The sequence below is a fragment of the Gorilla gorilla genome, chromosome 8, assembly GCF_029281585.2.
Source record: "Gorilla gorilla gorilla isolate KB3781 chromosome 8, NHGRI_mGorGor1-v2.1_pri, whole genome shotgun sequence".
NCBI lineage: Eukaryota > Metazoa > Chordata > Mammalia > Primates > Hominidae > Gorilla > Gorilla gorilla.
The window spans coordinates 124,566,543-124,589,574 of NC_073232.2; the positions used below are offsets into that span (position 1 = coordinate 124,566,543).

The window sequence follows — 23,032 nt, forward strand, 5'->3', positions numbered from 1 at the left end:
GTTACAGAACTTTTTAATGGCTTGCCACATGGCTATTTCCTTCATTCTTTGATACCATCATTATAAAACATCCCATCAATTTAACAATAGGTTTTGAGGAAACAAGGAAACTGTACTGTATTACTTATGCATGTTGCTTATAAGACACTTCCCAATGTTTTGAAACATTAAGTGATATGCATTATCAATAATATATCTGGAACCTTCATGGGAGTAGCATGTTATCTGTTGTTTTCAGTGGGATCTTGTCGGGTGACTAAGAATTAAATTATAAGAGAGACTTTCTAAGTTTCTTCTTCCAATGTCATTGCTCTGGGAGACTAATAAAGCTTTAGAAATCTCAAGGGTATACAATTAAAAGTTGTTCTTCAGGATTAAGTTCAAGACACTAGAGTTTATTTATTTATTTTTAATTAGAGGGAAAATCCTTTAAAATGTTTACGTTCACACACACACACATATATTTATAGTTATCAGGTGCAACAATGTTAAACCTGAGTTTTCTTATCAAAGTTTAGTTTACCTACATACAAAAATAAGAAAGCAGGAAATAAAGCAAAGAAAGCAAGACAAAAGAATTAAAACTGCCACCTGGAATTGTACAGAAATAGTTTGCCTCCATTCAGAGTTATTTTCTGTACAAACGGGGAAAAAAATCAACTTTTCCTCCCAATCTTGGGTGAAGCAGTTAAAAAAAAGTTTTTCCAACTCTGTAAAGCAAAAGAAATTAGACTCAAGTAACTGAGCTTCCCATCGGATTATTGTGCTAGCCCCCCTTTTTATTCCCCACACAGTGGATAATGCATGCTCATTGTGACTTATCTGGAGCTGGTTTCTTTTACATCCTCGGGCTATATAAAGTCAAACTAGGACTGGGGCAGCAGATTTGGGGAGCATCCAGCAGGCAGCCTCTACAGTCCGGAGAGGATGAAACAGTCGGGAACATGAACAACTCCATGTGTCATTGACGCTTCTAACGGTATGAGCCCCACTTTTTGCCTCTCAGCGCTAACAGGAAACAATTAGAAACGACACAACATCGTTGATCTCCCTTGAAAATTTCCCCAAGACTGTATGTGGGGCTTTGTTCTTCCCTTGATTTTAACTTTTCATTCATGTTTCTGACTTAGAATGATCGAGGCTCAGGCCCTGGAAGGACCGTAAACATTTGGCCAGCTTGGTTTGGATACCTGGCAGAGACCAGGTTCTGAGAAGCAATGGTGACGAAGGCCTTTGTCTTGTTGGCCATCTTTGCAGAAGCCTCTGCAAAATCGTGCACTCCAAATAAAGCAGGTATGTCCTCGCCAAGTCCATTTTCCTGGGACGAAAAGTTTCCTGAAGTTTCCTTTTACAATGCTCAGCACTTCTGTGCTTAACTTGTTATAAAAATGCAATGATGTAGCCAAGCAGGAAAGTACTTAAGCACCCCCCCCACCGCCCAATACCAATCAGACTTTTCCCAAATGGAGCAAAGATGTATCAGATAAACTTGGACTTTTTTTTTAATTAGAGAATGCTTGCTCTATTTCACTCTCTTACTTACACACTCTCTCCCCACATCCCATTATATATATATAAAACATCTCCACTTTTTTTTCCATTCAACTACTGAATTTCTATCTTGTGCCCTAAATCAGTATTTCACAATATTATGCATGAAATTGACATTTAAAATGTTTAAATTATGTGCTCATTGTTATGGAGATTTTAATATATATTTATGTATGTCTAATACATCCTACCTGTGGTTTCACAGATACATTCCTTAAAGTTCCAAATGGACTAATTTTAATTCCATGTTAAATGTGGTGTAGTCATTAAATAAATGCAGCAAAAACTGTAAGAGTGACTCTTCAATGACTGAAGTTTGGGGAAAACTTTTGTCACAGCTGGTGAAGAATAGCAGGGAAGGTGTATTTAACCAACTGCTTTTGCATGCTCAGGTGCAGCTGGAATCCACTGTTCGTTACGTAGGTTAGCATGATTACCCTAACTGATTTTAAACTATATGTGTGCTCTTTCCAGATGTCATTCTTGTGTTTTGTTATCCCAAAACCATCATCACCAAAATCCCCGAGTGTCCCTATGGATGGGAAGTTCATCAGCTGGCCCTCGGAGGGCTGTGTTACAACGGGGTCCACGAAGGAGGTTACTACCAATTTGTGATCCCAGATTTATCACCTAAAAACAAGTCCTATTGTGGAACCCAGTCTGAGGTAAGAACAGGCCACACAGTGCAGAGTTGTTTAAGGTAAGGCAACTGGACCCAAGAATGAGATGTCTGCCATCTGTCCTTGAAAGGATTCAGAATTTACCCATTTCCTTTTAAAGGTCAGTCCTGATTCCCAAATATCCTGGAATGTTGGTGTTATTTAAAATCTTCTCTTCTGCCTAGTTTAGATAACTCTTTTGGCTTGACTCTTATCCTCCTAATTTGTTGCCAAAGCCAGTGAAGCTACCTTCTAGTAGAACAAAGTACATTTCCCACCTTCAAGTTCTGAGCCTGTGCTCACAAGCCGCCATCCTTCCTGGATTGGATGGGTGGATGGATGAGCCATTCTCTGCCTGAGACTTCAAAGTGGTGACAAAGAGCATTTGGAAAAGCAGTTTAGGGAGTGACCAATGTATAATACAACTTCTAACTCGGTCTTGTGAAGTGCCCAGGATGGGATATCATAAGGTAATTATTAGGAAACAGACGCCCTCTTACCAAGTATCATATGACAGACGAGAAGTCTGAGACTTCCCAATAAAGTCACTCATTCAGGGCCACAGAGCCTGTAGGGATGGAATCATGAAGGGAGGCTAGGTCTCCCAACCTCCCCACCAAGGTCTAGCATTCCTACTGTCCTACCTGCCAGAAGGCTGTGCATCTATCCATCTCAGAGCATGAAAGCAAAGAGCTTCCAGGGCCAGCTCCTCTTTCTAAAGGCCTCACAAGGATTCAGTGATTTAATGGGAAGAGTCGTGAGCATGATTAACAAGACATCATGTCTTTGAGTATATCCTGGTGAACTAGAAATCAGCTGTGTGGTCTCAGGTCAGTCACTTTTCAAGTTGATGTTCAAGATCCCCTCCAGCTCTAATATTCTGTGATTTTAGAGCCCAACAAGTCAGGGGAAAGAGTCTCAGAAATCGTGCTTACAGTCAGAAGAAGGAAAGAGCAAAGAACCAGACAGGAACACTCTAGAAATTGGAGATGGGTGAAGCATTCATTTAGAATACTTGGACAGGAGAAATGGATGAAGAGTTGACTTTGGGAAACAGAGATTCTTGAGCCAGCTCTTTTTGGTCAGAAGCCCAATGGGTACATGGAGATTTTTAAGCATACGACATCAACCTAGATCATTTTTAAACACTCTTAGTTGAATAAACTAAGGAACCCTTTACAAAATTATCAGCTCACCTGCAGACAAGAAGAGTGGATGCCACCGTCAGTAGCAGACATTCGTGTCTCCCCACTGGACTTGTTTTTGAGCCATCTTCTTGCACTTTTCCCAGAACCCTCATTCCCATCGTGGGGAAACAGATTCATCCTGACTGTCTCCTTTCTTTGTCCAGTACAAGCCACCTATCTATCACTTCTACAGTCACATCGTTTCCAATGACACCACAGTGATTGTAAAAAACCAGCCTGTCAACTACTCCTTCTCCTGCACCTACCACTCCACCTACTTGGTGAACCAGGCTGCCTTTGACCAGAGGTAAGTTGCTGTGCGGAGTGGAGGGCTGGCTGCCTCATGTGTGTGCTGCAGGTCCTATCAATCAGCGTGTTTCAGTCCTTATGCAAAATTCTCTCCCCTTTTCAGAGTGGCCACTGTTCACGTGAAGAACGGGAGCATGGGCACATTTGAGAGCCAACTGTCTCTCAACTTCTACACTGTAAGTGGTCTCCAGGTTCCCATTACTTCCCTGTGGCCTTTCCTTTCTAGGAGATGGTGGGATGCTTCCTCGGGATTCAGTCTTCCCCAAGCTCTGTGCAGAACCCCATTCTTAAATTCAAGTTGAAACATGAACTTTGGTTTAGCTTTAAACCTCTTTAAAAACTAAGTGTCACAGAAAGTCAGATTCACAGACTGGATAGAAGAGCTGAAAGGTATAAGATATAAGCTATAAGACCAACCTTCCGGCCAGGCGTGGTAGCTCACACCTGTAATCCCAGCACTTTGGGAGACTGAGGCAGGCGGATCATCTGAGGTCAGGAGTTTGAGACCAGCCTAGCTAACATGGTGAAATCTTGTCTCCACTAAAAAAAATACAAAAATTAGCCAGGTGTGGTGGCACGTGCCTGTAGTCCCAGCTACTTGGGAGGCTGCAGCATAAGAATTGCTTGAATCCGGGAGGCGGAGGTTGCAGTGAGCCAAGATCACACCACTGCACTCCAGCCTGAGAAACAAGAGTGAAACTCCATCTCAAAAAACAAAAACAAAAACAAAAAAAACCAATCTTCCACAAAGATATAAGACCATCCTTCCCATTTTACAGATGAGAAAACTGAGGCAAGGTCAACAGACAATAAGACAGCCAATGTCTGACTCTTAGTCAATATTAGTTTTCACTACAACCCCCTCCAGAGATTTATATTTAAGATCTAGCTCTTAAAATATTTGGCACAAGGTATTGAGGTTCCTGACTGGGACAGGGCTAAAGAGAAGGATTGGGGTCGGCCTCCACTGCCTAATTCTTTGGTCTCTAAAGCCTTTCAAGTAGCATTTCCTCCTTGCTTAATTTGGGCAGGCTGCCCATGTTGACATAGAAGTTAAAGGCACACTTTGGTCTCTCTCAAAATAAAGTGCTCCAGAGAAACTAAATATGCAATGGCCATTTGCCCAGCTGCTCTCCTCTTTAGAAGGGGTGCTTTGTTTCTTCAAACCTGCAGCTTGCATTGAGGACACATGCACACAGAGACTGTCCCAGCAGGCTAAAGGAAGATGTGGGCAGAAATACAAACCTTTGCATAGAACATTAGAGCCAGAGGACCTGTTGGAAAGGCATCATGTCCAACCCATTCACTTCTCAAGGGAGAAGCATCGTACTACCTGTAACTCCATTAACTTTGAACTCTTTAAACTTGCTTAACCTGCTGCCTGGAAGCTATCAGCCCTGCTGAACTCAGAAGGCGAGAGCTGTAAGGGATCCTAGAATAACCTAGTCTGTTGTACAGATGAGGACGAGAAGCCCAGAGGGAGGAAGGATTAGCCTGAGAGCCCACAGGTAGTTCAGAGCGGTGGCCAGTCTGGAACACAGATCTCCTAGATATGGTCACTTTACTTACTGCGAAGGGAATGAAACTCATTTCGAGGCCCTTTCAAGGCCTTGTGTCTAATTCTGTATTGAAAAATGTGATTCTTTTCATTAAAGAGGGCTCTCCACATTGTAAAAGTTTCAAGATCCCACAAAATCTAGATCTGCCCCTAGCCACACACCACTAGTCGTTAAGTACCGAGAAAAGGAATCCACATAGCCCTTGACCTATAATCGGGGGCTAAATACAGCATGGGTCACCAGGGTGATGATAAGGTGGTGAAACCACTACAGTCACTGATGAAAGCCGCCCGGAGAGGAAAATTGGCTTCTGCGCACTGACAACAGTCTCAGGGGACTCCCTGATGACAGGCTGCCTTTGCTATTGAATCCCTGTCTGGAAGTGAATAATTGTTATTTTAACCAGATAAAATTATAGATATGATCCCATGAAGGTTTTACAATAGTTGGCAACACGGAGACACCAGGATTGTCAAAAATCATTGCCCACCATCAGCTGTGTAGAGCTGAGCTTCAGGCATAAACAAAACATCAAGTCTTAGAACTGGAATGAGCTTATTTTCTTAAAAAAAAAAATAATAAGAGACATGTCCTCAGCATCCGCCAGGCCATCCTCTGGGCTGGACAGACAGATAACGGGACACCCCCTTCAACAAGTATAGAATTAAGGGTCAAGCATCCCCTGAGGCCCACCAAGACCTTTCCAGGACAAATGGGCCTCAGCAAAGAAGGGACTCTGCCATCCTGACACTTTCGTACTGATTAATATTCCCGCCGTGGGCTCAGTTCCCTATGCCTGACCCATGTGGTTGGTATTTTTTTCTCCTCCCTTCTTCCGCTTTCAGAGGATTCTTATGTGTTTCTGAAGCAACAACTGCTCCCTGCATATATTTCCATCAAATTACCAGAAAGAGAGCTCTGCCCTAGATAACACAATGGAATCAATGCACTGCTAATTGCTTAGGATCCTGAGAGCTTCAAATGCTGGGCTCTAAAAGCACCAGTTCTACTCAGCAGGCTTCCTTTTTCTTTTCTCTTCTCTCCATCCCCCTCCCACTCACTCCTGGTATTCCTAGTGAAAAGTTATTTTGACCCTCAATACAAAATAAAGGAAGGTAGTTGGCTTACGGAAATACCCTAGTGCTGTGGTTAAGAAAATGGGCCTTCTCAACAGACCACTAGTTTGAAGCCTTGTTCCATCATTTACTAGTTGTGTGACTTTGGGCAAGTTAGTTAACCTCTCTGGGCTTCTATCTCTGCATTTGTTAACAGGGATAATAATAGCACTTACCCCATAGGTTTGTTATAGAATTAAATGAAATAATCTTTAGGAAGCACTTAGCACAGTGCCTGATACAAGTTAAGTACCCAAGAAAGTAGCCATTCTCATCATTGTAGACTTTGACTCTATTTAAAGTGGAAACTCTGAGGGCTTCTAGCATTGTTAACTTTATAAGGCTGAACATCGATGTCAGTGTTGGATTATACTGACTTTTATTCAATCAAAACAGTACTGATCATCCCTTTTAGACAGAGAGAAATGAAAAAGCTTAAGACGGAAAAAATGCAAGCAATAGAGGCCAAAATCATAGACTCCAAGAGTCAAAACAAGCCTCCGAGGTGGTGAAACTTGACTTTCCACCCAAAGCCCAAAACCCTTCTGCAATATTGCTGTGGGGTGGCCTCCCCGCCTCTTCCAAAGACAATGATATTTGGGCCTTCCCATTTTAGATCAGCTCTGATATCTGACACCCTGAACTCTCGCGCATGTGTCCCAGTTCTGTCTTCTGAAATAATATCATATAATTATCTGGCTGACAGTCCTTCAAATATGTCCACCTTCTCCAAGCTAAACATCTTGTCTCTGTTGGTGGTTCATTCACCATCCTAGTCACTCTTCTCTGAATATGATCCAGTTGCTCAGTATCCCTATTAAAAAATGAAGCCCAAAGTTGAAGTGTTATATTCTAGACTTTATCAGACCTGTGCAGGCCATCACGGGTCAGAGGTGACCTTCTAGGTTCTGGAAGACTCTAGGAATGTGTCCTAGGAAAATAACTTTAGGGCAGTTTTTTTCACCACTATTTCACATGGAGCAACTCCGAGATGTTTCCACATGAACTATTGTTAAGCCAGGTGTACTCATCCTTAACTTGTGACACCGGCTAGTTGTGACTCAACCGTTCAGTAAAGTAGTCCCCTCTTACCCACAGTTTTGCTTTCCATGGTTTCAGTTACCCTTGGTAAACTATGGTCCAAAAATATTAAATGGAAAATTCTAGAAATAAACAATTCTTAAGTTTTAAATTGCACACCTGTTCTGAGCAGCATGATGGAATCTTGCACCGCTCACTCTGTACTTCCTGGGATATAAATCATCCCCTTGTCCAGAATATCCACACTGTAGACACTACCTATCTGTCAGTCACTCAGTAGCCATCCATGTTATCAGATCAAAATAAAAGTAATATATATAGGGTTTGGTACTATCTGCAGTTTCAGGCATCCACTGGGGGTCTTGAAACATATCTCCTGTGGATAAAGGAAGGTTACTGGATCTGGAATAGGTTTCTAATTTTCACATTATAGAGAAAGTAGGGGAAAAATTATTCCAAGCCTTCCCTGAGCTGTTGGGTGGGAATATAGAGAACTCAATCATTAGTGTTCTATTTCAGAAACTGAATTAACGGTGTCAGCTCTGTTCTTCACTTTGTAACAGAATCAGGCAGGTTCTTCCATGAGGAGAGGTATTATTCCAATATTCTAACATTCTGCTGGCTGGTCCCTGGCAGAAAGAGTTGGGAGCAATACCTCTGACAGGTTTGGGGACTACATCAGGGTCCCCAGGTAAGTTCCTACATTTGAAAATGGCCTCTCAAAATATGACAAATCTCAGAACATAACAAGGAACATTAAAAACCACTGTAAATCTGCCACTTCAACCTGCATATTAAGCCAGTAGATCCCTTATGATTAAGAACATTATTATCCAATTATTGCAGCCATTTAAATGGTGCAGGGGCTGACAAATGGGAGGAAGCAACTGACTTCTAGGTGACTGAATCAGGGAGCCCTTGCTGCACTTGCCATCAGTAAAATAATGTCAGAGGCACTAGGAAACAAAAGAGATTCTGAGTCCTCTCAACAAAGTCCCTGTGTGTTTGACATGTGAGGGGTAAAGTCCACTTTATTTGTTATTTTTATTTTAAGTTCCAGGGTACATGTGCAGGATGTGCAAGTTTGTTACATTGGTAAACACATGTCATGGTGGTTTGCTACACCTAGCAACCCATCACCCAGGTATTGAGCCCAGCATGCATTAGCTGTTTTTCCAAATGCTCTCCCTCCCCCACCCCATCCACCAACAGGCCCCAGTGTGTGTTGTTCCCCTCCCTGTGTCCATGTGTTCTCATTGTTCAGCTCCCACTTATAAGTGAGACCATGCACTGTTCCTCTGTTAGTGTGCTGAGGATAATGGCTTCCAACTCCATCCATCTTTGCAAATGACCAGAAAGACCATTTGACCCAGCAATCCCATTACTGGGTATATACCCAAAAGAATGTGTATCATTCTATTACAAAGATACATGCAACCCAAAGGAATATAAATCATTCTATTACAAAGATATTTGCAACCCAAAGGAATATAAATCATTCTATTACAAAGATACATGCATGCATATGTTCATTGCAACACTATTCACAATAGCGAAGCCATGGAATCAACCCAAATGCCCATCAGTGACAGACTGGATAAAGAAAATGTGGTACATATACACCATGGAATACTATAAAGTCCATTTTAACTAGACATCCTTGCTGAAATCCGTTCCTCCTGCCACTGTTTACCTATTGCAGTTCTGCAAATCTCCAGGTCTATGAAACTCAATCTTTCAAACAGTAACCTGGTCTAAGCTTTATTCTCCTATTACATAAAGTCACAAAGGTTATGTCCATTTTGCATAGGAAGAAGCTGAGGCCTGAAAGGCTGACTTGCGTATAGTGTGTCCCAAGTTAGCGGTGGAAGCTCCGGTTAGCCCAGGATCCTTGCCCTTCCATGGTAATGCTTTTGTCTCTGAAATCTAATCCACAGGCTGGGTGCAGTGGCTCACGCCTGTAATCCCAGCAATTTGGGAGGCCGAGGTGGGCAGATCACGAGGTCAGGAGATCGAGACCATCCTGGCTAACACGGTGAAACCCTGTCTCTACTAAAAATACAAAAAATTAGCCGGGCGTGGTGGCAGGCACCTGTAGTCCCAGCTACTCAGGAGGCTGGGGCAGAAGAATGGCGTGAACCCGGGAGGCGGAGTTCACAGTGAGCCGAGATCGCGCCACTGCACTCCAGCCTGGGTGACAGAGCGAGACTCCATCTCAAAAAAAAAAAAGAAACAAAGAAAGAAAGAAAGCTAATCCACAGAGCAGTTCAAGATTGTTACTAGGGTTGAATGAACTCAAGACTCAGAGAATGGAGAAATCAGCCTCCTTTGAGTAAGTCAAACAGAAACACTGCTGTTATTCCTAACAGCTCACCCAGCATGTCCTGATGAGAATGGCAGGGAAATATCACACATGCCAGGCCAGTGATCAGAACCTGCTGTTCCTGTGCTCACATCGTGGTGTTGACTCCTTGCTGCCCCACTGCACTCAGAGAGTAAGACCCAGTGTTTAGTTTTTGAGGTTTTTTGTTTTTTGTTTTTGACAGAGTCTCACTCTGTCACCCAGGCTGGAGTGCAATAGTGTGATCTTGGCTCATGGCAACCTCCACCTCCCAGGTTCAAGAGATCTTCCTGCCTCAGCCTCCAGAGTAGCTGGGATTACAGGGACTACAGATGCCTGCCACCACACCCAGCTAATTTTTGTATTTTTAATAGGGACAGGGTTTCGTCATGTTGGCCAGGCTAGTCTCGAACTTGTGGCCTCAAGCGATCTGCCTGCCTTGGCCTCCCAAAGTGCTGAGACTACAAGTGTGAGCCACAGCGCCCAGCCAGCCCCAGTCTTCTTGATCAGCCCCCACAACTTATCTAACCTCACCCCCGCCCCGCTCCCCACTCTCCACCCTCCTGCCTCACTTACTTGCTCCAGCCACACTGGCCTCCTCGCTGTGCTGCCAGCCACAGTCCTGCCCCAGGGTCTTTGTCCTGACTCAAGCATTCTTCCCTGGATAGCTACATGGCCCCCCTCCTCACTTCCTCCAAATCTTGCTCAAATGTCACATCCTCAGTGAGGCCTCCCCAACCACTGTATTTAAAACTGCAACCTGCCCTTCCTCACACTCCTGATCTTCCTTATCCCGCTCTGCATGTTTTATAGCTTTTCTAGATAATGTCCTATGGTCTATAGTTACATACTATATCATTTACTTACTTACTGTGTGTCTCCCCTGCTAGAATATGCCAGATCATTGAAGGCAGATATCTTTGCTTTGTTCGCTAACAAAATCCTGACAGAGTCCATCGTCAGTGCCCAACACATAGTAGTTGATCAATACATTGTGGTAGTGGTTGTTATTGTGTTGATGATTGTACTGGGAATCTGGGAATCTGATCCTACACTTCCCAACCCACGCTGAAATCTGCTCAGGCAAAAAGTAGCAACGAGTGAGGGCAGAGGCGGGTGTTGTATGTGCTCAGTCCCTTTGTCCTTGGACGATTCAGTATAACACAGTGCCTTAATATCCCTGAATTTCACTTGTTTTCCATTAGTGAAATCTCATTGGCGTAAATGAGACATACAGTGTGTGTCTCACTATAATGAGCAAATCTAGAATACGTGATTATATGATGTCCTCATCCCTTCTAATATGGCATAGTGTCTTAAGACTTAGAATTTCTCTGGTCTTGGAGGATCGCTCTATAGTCTCACCTGCTTATGTCTTTGGGTTGATTCTCATCCCCACCCCATCCCAATTCATCTGCTCCTGGTAGACCTAGCTGCTCAATCTGAGAGTTCATAATGCCCAGTGTCAATTTCCTTCCAAAGAATGCCAAGTTCTCCATCAAGAAAGAAGCTCCCTTTGTCCTGGAGGCATCCGAAATCGGTTCAGATCTGTTTGCAGGAGTGGAAGCCAAAGGGTTAAGCATTAGGTAAGTACATTTCCTCCAAGTTTATATGCTAAAATCAAAGAAAAAAAAGACTAGCTGACATACTTTTTAATCATCAGATGTTTGTAGGCATAAGATTCTCTGTTTCAAAGTGATGACATTTTGTTTTATTTCCAGGTTTAAAGTGGTCTTGAACAGCTGTTGGGCCACCCCCTCGGCTGACTTCATGTATCCCTTGCAGTGGCAGCTGATCAACAAGGGGTAGGTACACTATCTAGAGACAGGGCTGAGCAGTGGAACCAGGCATTTATCGGGCTACTTTGCTCTGGCTTGGGAAAGCTTGGGAGGAAGAGGTGAAGCCTGCTGGAGTTACAGCAGTGACACCATCTGTGGTTCCAGGCAAAGAACAAATACTAAGAAACAGGACATAGTGCATTCTAGGGGCCAGATACTGTTCTGAGAGCTTTACCTTATATTAACTCCTTTAAGCCGTACAACAAGAAAGGTAGTTTTACTATCATCCCCATTTTACAGATGACGATACTGAGGCACAAGAGAGGGTAAGGTCTCATATTAAATGTGTGTGTGCGCATGCGTGTGTGTGCATGTGTGTATGTGTGCAAGAGGAAGTGTGCAGGCTGAATTCAAATCCAATTAGTCTGACAACAGAACCACAGTGATGATGACTAAATTAAATAATCCATATCAAAAGCTTAGCAGATGGTACCTGCTAGATAGTCCAACCATTTTAAATAAGATCATTGTTTTTATTACTAATTAAGTAGATAACCGGGAGCTTTTACAATTTGGAGTAAAGCACTAAAGTAGTACTAGAAGTGCGCCCTAGAAAGGCAATGCTGGAAGTCATACACAGGATGGTTTAGAAACGTGCATGGAAGGGAGAAAGATCAGATTAGAGGCCCTGGCAGCTATTGTGCAAGGGTGATAAGACATGAACTGCTATTGTAGCCAGGTGAATGGAACAAGGTAATAAAAAGTAGGGAGATGCTTCTACAGGAATGAGAAAATGTAGGAACTAATCAGATAGGAGGTGGAGGAAAGGACAGCGCAAGAAATCTGGGGAGTAATGGAAAAAGATGGCTTTGTGTTCTTAAATCTGTGGACTACAAAGCTGAGGAAGAGTGTCTGGATTTGGCTGTTGGAGAAGGAGGTTTTTGGATAAGGAAATATGGATTCTCGCTGAGTTCACTAACAGACATGTTAAGCTTCAAATGATGATTGTCCAGAAGTACTTAGAATTGTACCATTGGAAATTAGAGGAGAGACAGGGCTAGACAAGAGATGTGGACATCATACACATAATTAGCAGTAAACAAAGAAGAGATCATTCTCTAAACAAAGCACGTAACAGACCAATGTGCCTGTGTTATTCTCAGAACCCATCAGGCCAAGGAAAAATTAATGTCAAGGATAAAGATAATTGGATAACAAAAGTGGAGCTATTCTGGACCTCTATTTTTATTTAGCAAACACTTATACAGCGCTTACAATATACCAAACATTGTTCTAGATAGGTGTTTTACAAATATTAATTTATCTAAATGTCATTAAACCCTCTCTAAAGTAGACAGTATAATAATCATTATTTTGTAGAGGAGAAAACTGAGGCACAGGTCCAGAAATGTGCCCAAGATATGGAGGTAGTAAGGAGAAGGCCTGGGATTCAGACTCAGTCAGTGTTACCTCCTGAGTGGCCTGGACAGGACAGGCTGGCCGAGGCACACCTGTGCAGCCCAGCAAAGCCTCCTGTAGAGATGGCAGCTTAATGTGGGTGTTTACCTCACATCTGCCATTGAATGATTCAATTCATTTAGCCTCTGTTAGCAATGGTGCAATCAAATGACTCCAGGAATTCTGAAATAACGTATTGACCTGCAGGGACCAGAAATTGCTATCAGGCACTGGGAACCTCTCTCAGGCAATGGTCACACTAGGCAAAGGCTTCTGCTACCCCTGGAATCATCTCTCTGCAGGGAGTTCTAGTGCCGTTGTTCCCATCTGGCAGATGTGCAACATGGCTGAAAAAGGGATGCCTGTGGCTTTGGGTGATCTGCACAATTGTCCTCAAGCTCTAGTGTACACACAAACTGTGTAGGGTGCCTATTACATATGCAGGTGCACTGTAAACCTACCAGATCAGAAGGACTCTGGGGATACCCACGGAATCTGCATTTCAACACAGCCAGATGTAAGACATCCCAACCCATTTCTACATTCTTCCTAGTTGACATGGCACCTCGAAGTTGGAGATACATGCACAAAGTTCAGTGCCAAAGGGGAGAATGGAAAAGTCCACTCCCACAATCTCCAGATGATTTTTGCTCACACTGGGCCCCTTTGGAAAAAAAAACCCAGTTTACAAAAGTTCCTGGAGAGATGGCAGGAGATATATCATAAGGAATTTCCCTGTACACATGGATGCCCCAAAAGCAGCATACTTATCTCAAAGAGCAATCTGACATGGGAAAGGAGGCTCATGCAGAGAGGGCATAAAAGCCTCCTGTGGGCTTCCACCATCTAGAGGCAGCTGCCACTGAAGTGTGGGTGCTGCAGCTGATGCCAAGAAGCAGCAGTGCCAAGGCATCTAGATCTGCCTATTTTTTGCCTCCTCCCCACCCCCTGACAAAGCTCTGCTTACATTATTTTCCACTGGCTGACCATGCCTGGGGCACTGTGGCTGCAAAGAGCTATTTTAAGAACTCCCGTCTTGAGTTCATACAAGGATCTCGGGTTTATTGACAAAATGATCCTACAGAAGTCTTGTTTCACAACTTGGAAAATGCCACAGTTTCATCACTGTTCAGAGCCCACCACACACAGACCCGGCTCTGACCCCTGGTCCAGATACAAAGGTACAACATTCCCTCACTTCACTCCCTCATTCTCACACTTGACTTCCTTACTGCCTGCCTTTAGCTTGACACCCCGTTGTCTGTTTCTGAGGGAATAGGGGTGGGGTAGAGAACATCATGAAGGTTTCCTGGGGTAACTGGACCACACTCTGGTGTGTGTGCCGAGTTTACAATACAAGAAGAAAGATGCTTCAGAGTTGCATTAATTTGGGGCCTGCTGTGGTGCTATTCGGTAGTCTGACGCTTTCGATACATAGACCTTTTCCTGCAGAGCGACAGACCCTGGTACCCCTTGTTACCTGCAGATAACAAACCCCCACAATAGTGTGGGCTTCTCTGTACAGTCTCAAGAATGGCTGTGTCTGTTTCCAACACCTAGTTAAAGGAATGGCACTTAGGTCATCAGTCTTTGTTAAATGAAAAAGTATGTTTGCTGAAACTAGGGTTTCTCAATGTTGGCACCTTGACATTTGGGGTAGGACCATTCTCCACTGTGGGGGCTATGCTGTGCACTGTAGGATGTTCAGCAGCAGCCCTGGTGTCCGCCCACTCACTAGATGCCAGCAGCACTTCCCCCAGTCTGGACAATCACAGTGCCAAATGTCCCCTGGGGCACAAAGTGGACCAAGTGAGAACCACTAGCTTAAATAAATGCCCATCTGTGTCATTTTTTTAACTGAATTATTACCTTTGAGATGTTGGAATATTATACAAATATTGTATTCTCATTATAGAGAATTTGGAAAAATACATAAAAATTCAAAGAAGAAAACCAAAAATGCCCATAATTTTATCCCTTTGTATCAGCCTGTGTTAACATTTAGGCGGTATCCTTCAGTCATTATTTCTGTGCTTATATTAAAAATGTGATCACATTTTTACAAAAGTAACTATGTATACATAATTTAAATAATATACCATAAATACAAATTTTCAATGCAAAACCTCACAGTTCACACACAGAAATGTGTTGGGTGTGACTTGAGCTTAGGCAGCTGTGGCAGCAGGGGCAATGCTGCTCCTGGTGCCATTGTCCTTACTTTGTATGTCCCTCAAGGGCTAGACATATTCCAGTCCTCGGAGGGCCTTATCTCCTAGGGATTTTCTTTCTTTGGGACACAGGTGTAACTTACTAAAAGTGTGGCTCTTATAAGTCCCTTCCCATTGTACCTTGTCTATAGAATGAGGACAGTAATACCCATCTCCTAGCTCATCAACTTGACCTCACAGTTGTGAGGATCAAGTGAGGTGCTGCTAATCAAAATGCCTGGGAAGGTTAGAGGCCACATAACCACCTCGGGAGACTTGTGTGTAAATCGCTCAGCAGCTCTTGCTGGAGTTCAAGGAGGTGACAGTTCACTCTTCTTTCCCCATCTGCCTCAGCTGCCCCACGGATGAAACCGTCCTCGTGCATGAGAATGGGAGAGATCACAGGGCAACCTTCCAATTCAATGCTTTCCGGTTCCAGAACATCCCCAAACTCTCCAAGGTGTGGTTACACTGTGAGACATTCATCTGTGACAGTGAGAAACTCTCCTGCCCAGTGGTGAGCTGCCTCTCTCCAGAAGGACAATGTTACCTAAAGGGTGCCAGTATTGGAGGAGCTGGAGTTTGAGTGGGGAAATCATAACCAGGCCAGGGCAGCTGTGTGCTGAGGACATCTGGAGGAAATGGCACTGAGTATAAGGGCAGATGCTCGTGAGGGCAGATGCTCGGGGCCCTATCTGCCCTGCCTCCAACAACCCACATGGTCTGGCATGTGTCGCCTAACCTGCTGGGACCTGCTTTCTCATCCTTAAGCAAAGTGTGTTAAGTAATGATGGCCCTTCCCTCATCAGAGGGCAGTGTAGGTAAATGAAAGTGATAACAGACTTGGAAATACTTTGAAGAAGTGAAAAGGGCAAGGGAAATTCAAGGTCTAGGTGGCAGGGACAGGCCGTGGACATAACTCAAAAGGTGGGTGTTTTTAGTCTTGACCGAACAGCCCGAGGGTTCACCTCTGTGACTTCAGAGAGATGCTGCAGAAATTCCCGACACTGGATCATGGCTGATTTGACCACGTGAGAGGAAGGCCTGGCAGGCTGTGCTTTAACAAGCCAGCAGTCATTCCGGTGCTCACTCAAGCCTGAGAACCACCACTTAGACACTTAGACATGCCAAATCTCAAACTGTTCTCCTTTCTGGTCTCTTTCAACTGGAGACCTCGGTGGTTCCAAAGAGGCTGCTATCCACATAGCCTATAGTAACCAACAAAAATAAGGTCATAATCTCTATTGCTATTGTTTCATTTGGCCAGAAAATGGTTCTTTATGAGCACAAACAGCAAAAGGGAAAGAAACCAGAGAGTGCAGAGCCAGGGAGAGGAAGGGAGAGACACTGTACAGTTGATCAAAGGATAAGTATCAATGCCATATTTTTAAAAAGAAAGAAAAGAAAATGAACCAGAATACAATTGCAAGTGTCCACTTCTCTAATTATTGTGGTGAGAGTGGTAAGTAGAAGCCTTATCATAGGAAACGGGATCAATCCCTTCCACACTCAGTGACCTCTTCCAGAAGGATTCCCTCTGGCTTGAAGAGTTAACAAAGTAAAGCTTTCTCTTTGTATTCAAGTTGGAGGAGGGATGAACAGTGTGTCTTCTGGGTTATTTTTTAAAAAGGTAACTCATCTCTGTCAACTGGGGAATTGTGACTCCACCCCATTTGTGACCTTTTTAAAATATCTTTTCTTTCTCTTTTCTCCCCTTTGCTCACGCATCATCCCACCTTCCCCGCTTCTCTCCTCTCTGCCTCTCTGGGTCTTCAGACCTGCGATAAACGGAAGCGCCTCCTGCGAGACCAGACCGGGGGAGTCCTGGTCGTGGAGCTCTCCCTGCGGAGTAAGCGTCTCTGTTTTCCAAATGGTTGAGTTCACGCTGGGCTGTGTCCACAGGCACAGCCGGTTTGAGCATTTTTACTGAATTGCCAAACCAGTCGTGCCTGTGGGCACAACCTTCACCTGCTCCTGGAGTCTTCTAGCCAGGGGTGGGGAACAGCTCAAGCCAAACGAAGGAGTTGAGGTTTGTTATCTACTCTGAAAGTTCTAACTGCACCCTAAATTCAAATACCCCCAAGGAATCAGGAAGTGCTGAGCTTCCAAACAGAGCATGCAGTGAACAATAATAATAGAAAATGAGATGTCATGGGGCCGGGTTCAGTGGCTCACGCCTGTAATCCCAGCACTTTGGGAGGCCGAGGTGGGCAGATCACTTGAGGTCAGGAGTTTGAGACCAGCCTGACCAACATGGTGAAACCCCATCTCTACTAAAAATACAAAATTACCCGGGCTTGGTGGGGCACGCCTGTAATCCCAACTACTTGGGAGGCTGAGGCAGGAGAATTGCTTGAATCTGGGAGGCAGAGGTTGCAGTGAGCTGAGATCGCGCCATTGTACTCCAGCCTGGGCAACAAGAGTGAAACTCCATCTCAAAAAAAAAAAAAAGAAAGAAAGAAAAAGAAGAAAGAGAAAGAGAGAGACAGACAGACAGACAGAAAGAAAGAGAAAGAAAAAAAAGAAAAGAAAAGAAAGAAAGAAAGAAGGAAGGAAGGAAGGAAAAATGAGATGTCACGAGAATGTCATGTGCAAGTCAAAAAACCTTTACTGAGTATCCAGCACTGTCTGGCCTGGCAGGGCACTAGGATTTCAGAAATAAATGTGACCCAAGCAGGCCCTGTCCTCAAGGGATTTACTGTCTAGCAAGGAGAGAGATGTTAGACACTAAGGGAAAGAGAAATTACTGTTAAGGGGGGTGACAGTGGGCTGGTGCCATGGTTGCACAGTTGATCATCACTAATGTGAAAATCCAAAATCCGAATGCTCCCAAATCTGAAACTTTTTGAGCACCCACATGATGCTCAAAGGTCACGCTCACAGGAAATGCTCATTGTAGCATTTTAGATTTCAGATTCCAGGTTTTCCAGTTAGGGATGCTCAACTAGCATAATGCAAAGATTCCAAAATCCAAAAAAAAAATCTGAAATCTGAAACACTTCTGGTCCCAAGCATTTTGGATAAGGGATATTCATCCTGAATGGAGCAAAGGGATTCAACCTAGTACAGGGCTTGCGGAAGAGCTCTGCTGACAATCTCCAAGTGAGACCTGAAGGATAGTGTGACATGAAGGGTGCGCAAAACCTGTGGGAAGGCAGGAAGCCGTAGCGGCTCTATCTTAGAGGACAGTCACCAAGCTATGGCCAAGGGCCAAGGCCCAGGTGCCACCTGGTTTTGTGGCCTGCGAATTAAGAACAGTTTTCACGTTTTTATGTGGTTCAAAAAAAGAATCAAAACAACAATATTTCGTGACACGTAAAAATTACATGAAATTCAGGGCCAGGCATGGTGGCTCATGCCTCTAATCCCAGCACTTTGGGAGGCCAAGGCGGGCAGATCACCTGAGGTCAGGAGTTCGAGACCAGCCTGACCCTGTCCCTACTAGAATACAAAAATTATCCGGGAGTGGTGGTGTACACTTGTAATCCCAGTACTTGGGAGGCTGAGGCCAGAGAATCCCTTGAACCTGGGAGGCAGAGGTTGCAGTGAGCAGAGATCACGCTATTACACTCTAGCCCGGGCAACAAGAGTGAAACTCTGTCTCAAAAAAAAAAAAAAAAAATTATATGAAATTCAAATTTCAGTGCCTTTAAAGAAAGTTTTATTAGAACACAGCAACACTCGTTCATGTAGATATTGTCTACAGCTGTGCACTGCAACTACAGGTGGATTCGTGGTAGCAGAGATGGGACAGCCTGAAAAGCTGACAAAATTTACTATTTACTATTTTCTTTTCAGAAAGCTTACCAACCCCTGCTTTGGAGAGAAAGCGTTGTGAGATGAAACTTTGTAAACCCCCAGTATAAACTGTCTGAAAGGCAATGGAGCACCTGATGGTTTAATCAGGGGAGGATTGTGGTCAGGTTTTGTGTTTTATTTATTTATTTATATTTATTTTTTTGAGACCGTGTCGCCCAGGTTGGAGTGCAACGGTGTGATCTCAGCTTCAAGCAATTCTCCTGACTCAGCCTCCTGAGTAGCTGGGATTACAGGCACATGCCACCACATCCGGTTCGTTTTTGTATTTTTGGTAGAGACAGGGTTTCATCATGTTGCCCAAGCTGGTTTCGAGCTCCCAACCTCAAGTGACCCGCCCACCTCGGCCTCCCAAAGTGCTGGGATTACAAGTGTGAGCCGCAGCCCCCAGCCAGGTTTTGTGTTGTAGAAACATCACTCTGAGACTTCTCCTTTCCATGATCTTTTCTTAAACTTCTGCATTCTCTCTTTACTCACTACAGGCAGGGGATTTTCCAGTCTCTATAGCTTCTCAGGTAAGGAAAAGAGACACTTCTGGGATTTTGTGGGGCTATGCTGTTAAAAGGCAGAGAGTGTTTTAAGAGAAGCTTAACTTTAGCCCCAGTAAAACTTTAAGGATTGAAAATTATACTTCAAAGCACACCTGAGTGGCGCAGAGGGGGCGAGATCAAGAGTTCTCCCTCTGACCAGCCCCTGAACTCTGAAGAGAGGGAGGAACCGAAGGTAAATTGGATGAAGCAGAACTGGACCTCACTTCCCCAAGTCCTAGTAAAGCCATCCCCAGATGGCTTCCCTTGGATTCCAACATTTACAGAACAAGATTTTCAGTGATCTGTTCATTCAACAAATATTTGAATTCTTGTTATGGCTCTGTCTTTCATTAACTGAGTGACCCTGGGCAATGACCTCACCCCTCCTCCATACCCCAGTTTCCTCTGTGAAATTGGGCTAATAATTGCCCCTATCTACATGGCTGTGGTATAGATATTTAATTACAGCTAAGGGCACTGAACCATGCCCAGCAAACAGCAAACACCCAGTCAGGGTCAGCCATGATTATGATGACTGTACTGGGAACTGGTCTTGTGGCTACTGCCATGAACAAGACAGACAAGGCCCCTTCCCTTGACAATATGTGTAGAGTATTTGGGGTTCAATGGGGGACGTGATTTAGAGAGCAGCCAGGGAAGCCCCTTAGAGAGGAAGAAACATTTCAGCTAAGACCCAAGATCTCACCTGAATGATAAGAAGGAAGCAACTACATGAGGAGATGGGGTAAGACAGTTCACTTATTAATAATCTCACAGACAGATTTTGCTCTCATCATTACAGGAAAATCATGTAAATCAACTTTTAAAATTCCAATCCTAGATTCTCATCGTTTTTAAGTTCTACAGTGAAAGCCCTAGAGTACCATGCACCATCACTGATTTCTATTTGTCAGAGGTCCACAACCTAGGTTTATCTGTCAGGTTCTTTGTACTGATAAATGTGAGCTACAGAATCCCCAAGGGATGAACAAAATCGACTTTGTCTAAGATGTGTGGAATTTTATGAAGACCCCTGAGTTAACTCTTTTGTTGAGTTGGCTTTACCCTTGTAGAACTGTCTCTGAGTGCCATCTCCCTCCCCTTCTGGTCCACAGATGTTCTCCACCACCTCATCATGATGTTGGGGATTTGTGCCGTGTTATAGGAGTTAGCCAGGCAGCTGCCGCTCCTCCACCCACAATAGTCCTCAGCGAGTGACAAACACGTTTATTGTGCTGCCAAAAAGAACAAACAGAAGACCACATTGTTGGGGGGCAGAGAATAGCACTTTGCCAAATATGCACTCCAATAATTTCTGTGAATTTGGTGATGCCTTTTTCTTTCTAAGAAAAACTTAGGCTACTTCCCGTGGCCCTTAGATCTCACAGTCCTTCTACAGCTGGGGGAGGAGCTTCCTTTCTCCATACTCAAGTCAGGGCTGCAGTAAATTCCTTTGAAAGCTATTTTAACTTTAAAAGGTTAGCAGACCCAACCAAGTACTGCTGAGCATTTTGAAGAGAATGTAGGGTGCAACTACAAAGTCAACACTAAATGCAGAACGCACATTAATAGCTGACTTTGCGAAAAAGGGGCTTTGTCATTGAGGCAGTGTCATTCTACTTAAGGACCAGAGCTGAGCCCCCACACAGGGAGTTCCAATCTTTCAACTGAGGACATGGGAGATGATGTGGGATTCAGAGTGGAATACAATAGTTTTGCTCAAACCTAATGATATAAAGGAAATGGATTCTTGAAAGCCCCTAGTACTGACCTAATTTGTTTTTATTATACCATTTGTTAAATATATAAACATGATATAGGTAGAAACTCCTTGTTTTTATAGCAGATGCATACTTCTAAAGTCAAAAGAAAATTACAAATTAAATAGGAATATTTACAAAAAGAATAATCACAAGAAGAATACAACTCACATTAATTTAACCTAATAACATGGCATTGCCCCAGTGAAACTGCTGCTGGAAACATGACTATAAAGTGACTCCAATGACACAAGTGCTGTGAGTTTGGTGACCCAATCCTACAGATAAATGCCTTGTGACACTCAATGCTATTTTTTGTCTATTTGCTCTACTAAGAAGTTTTCATTTATAAGAAATGGTCTGATCTCATTTAGCTTTAACTTAAACATCGAAGCTTACATCTGTTTTTGTCTCATTCACTTACAATCATTAGAATGAAGCTAACGCAAAATCAGAAACACAAATGCAAATGCAGCCAATGAAAGCATGCAGTAGCACATCTCGGTAACTGGCCACCCCAGTGATCCAGAATATGCCCATATAAATGATTTACATTGTCAACAAAATACAAACTGAATGAACCAATTCTGGTAGAGAATTGGCTGGATTGTGATAGGAAAAGGCAGAGTTCTAAGTCCTTAGTTATGTAAAGACTTAATTAGTAGGCTTATAATTTGAAAACAACACATGGGTTTGTCTCTCTGTATTTAAGGTATTTGAGAAGTTTTGCAATTTGCAGTTTGATGATTCTTTTACAACTTGTGTTAGTGAACTCAGAGATTAAACTAGTTATGAAATCTCCGGATACATGAAGTGTATGTTTGTTTAGTAATAGGCTAAAGTAAAATGACTCAATTTGGTCTAGACTTGGTCTCTAAGCTGGAGTTCCAACGAGTTTAGGATCTCTTCTTTCTGTAAATTCAGAGTTTTTATAGTTAGGAAAAACAGAAGACATATTTTATTGGTTCTAGTAGAAAACTCTTAAATAGCATACTCATAGCCATGTTCAAATCCTTTGCTGTCAGAATAAACCAATGTTGTATTAGTTTTGCTGTATTTCATCATTGTGTTTTATGATCTTGTATCTCTACCTGGTGCTATGGAATAAATAAAATGCCTTAAAATAAATAACCTATGACTACAGTTTACAGTGTTAATATATCATGTTGACAGCTAATTCCCCAATTCTCCCAGGGGTTTCTACAACTAGAGCTTCATAGACTCGCATATATGCCACAGACTTTTTTTTTTTTTTTTTTTTTGAGATGGAGTCTCGCTCTGTCACCACCCAGGCTGGAGTGCAGTGGCGTGATCTCAGCTCACTGCAAGCTCTGCCTCCCAGGTTCACACCATTCTCCTGTCTCAGCCTCCCAAGTAGCTGGGACTACAGGTGCCCGCCACCACACCCAGCTAATTTTTTGTATTTTTAGTAGAGATGGGGTTTCACCATGTTAGCCAGGATGGTCTCAATCTCCTGATCTCGTGATCTACCTGCCTCAGCCTCCCAAAGTGCTGGGATTACAGGCATGAGCCACTGCACCCGGCTTGCCACAGACTTCTAATTATTCTATCCTACCTTTACATTTAAAAAACTCCCAGTATTGGGTTTCTGATGCAAGGAGGTAAAGCCAATCTGTATGATTAACATTTTGGGGAAAAGGTCTTTTGGGTCATCCCTGCCTATAGAGCCCGAATGTCTCTCACCAGTGACTGGATGT

The 23,032-nt window shown here is 43.5% G+C and overlaps 1 protein-coding gene across 1 annotated transcript; it reads left to right on the forward strand.

Moving 5' to 3' along the window:
- Positions 1 to 882: 882 nt before the first annotated feature.
- Positions 883 to 22,445, forward strand: TECTB (tectorin beta). Its single transcript, XM_004050105.5, has 11 exons — positions 883 to 979; positions 1,131 to 1,293; positions 2,026 to 2,216; positions 3,562 to 3,704; positions 3,810 to 3,882; positions 11,245 to 11,348; positions 11,484 to 11,567; positions 15,563 to 15,725; positions 16,985 to 17,057; positions 19,507 to 19,539; positions 20,670 to 22,445. Exons 2-11 carry the CDS (start codon positions 1,218 to 1,220, stop codon positions 20,717 to 20,719), a joined length of 990 nt encoding a protein of 329 aa, XP_004050153.1. The 5' UTR covers positions 883 to 979; positions 1,131 to 1,217; the 3' UTR covers positions 20,720 to 22,445.
- The last annotated feature ends 587 nt before the right edge of the window (positions 22,446 to 23,032 follow it).

Excerpts from the sequence above, each read along its gene's own strand:
- TECTB (XM_004050105.5), top strand. The coding sequence starts at position 1,218 with ATGGTGACGAAGGCCTTTGTCTTGTTGGCCATCTTTGCAGAAGCCTCT. Across the intron at positions 2,217-3,561 it reads ATTGTGGAACCCAGTCTGAG|TACAAGCCACCTATCTATCA; the intron begins GTAAGAACAGGC and ends TTCTTTGTCCAG. Across the intron at positions 17,058-19,506 it reads CGTGGAGCTCTCCCTGCGGA|GCAGGGGATTTTCCAGTCTC; the intron begins GTAAGCGTCTCT and ends TACTCACTACAG.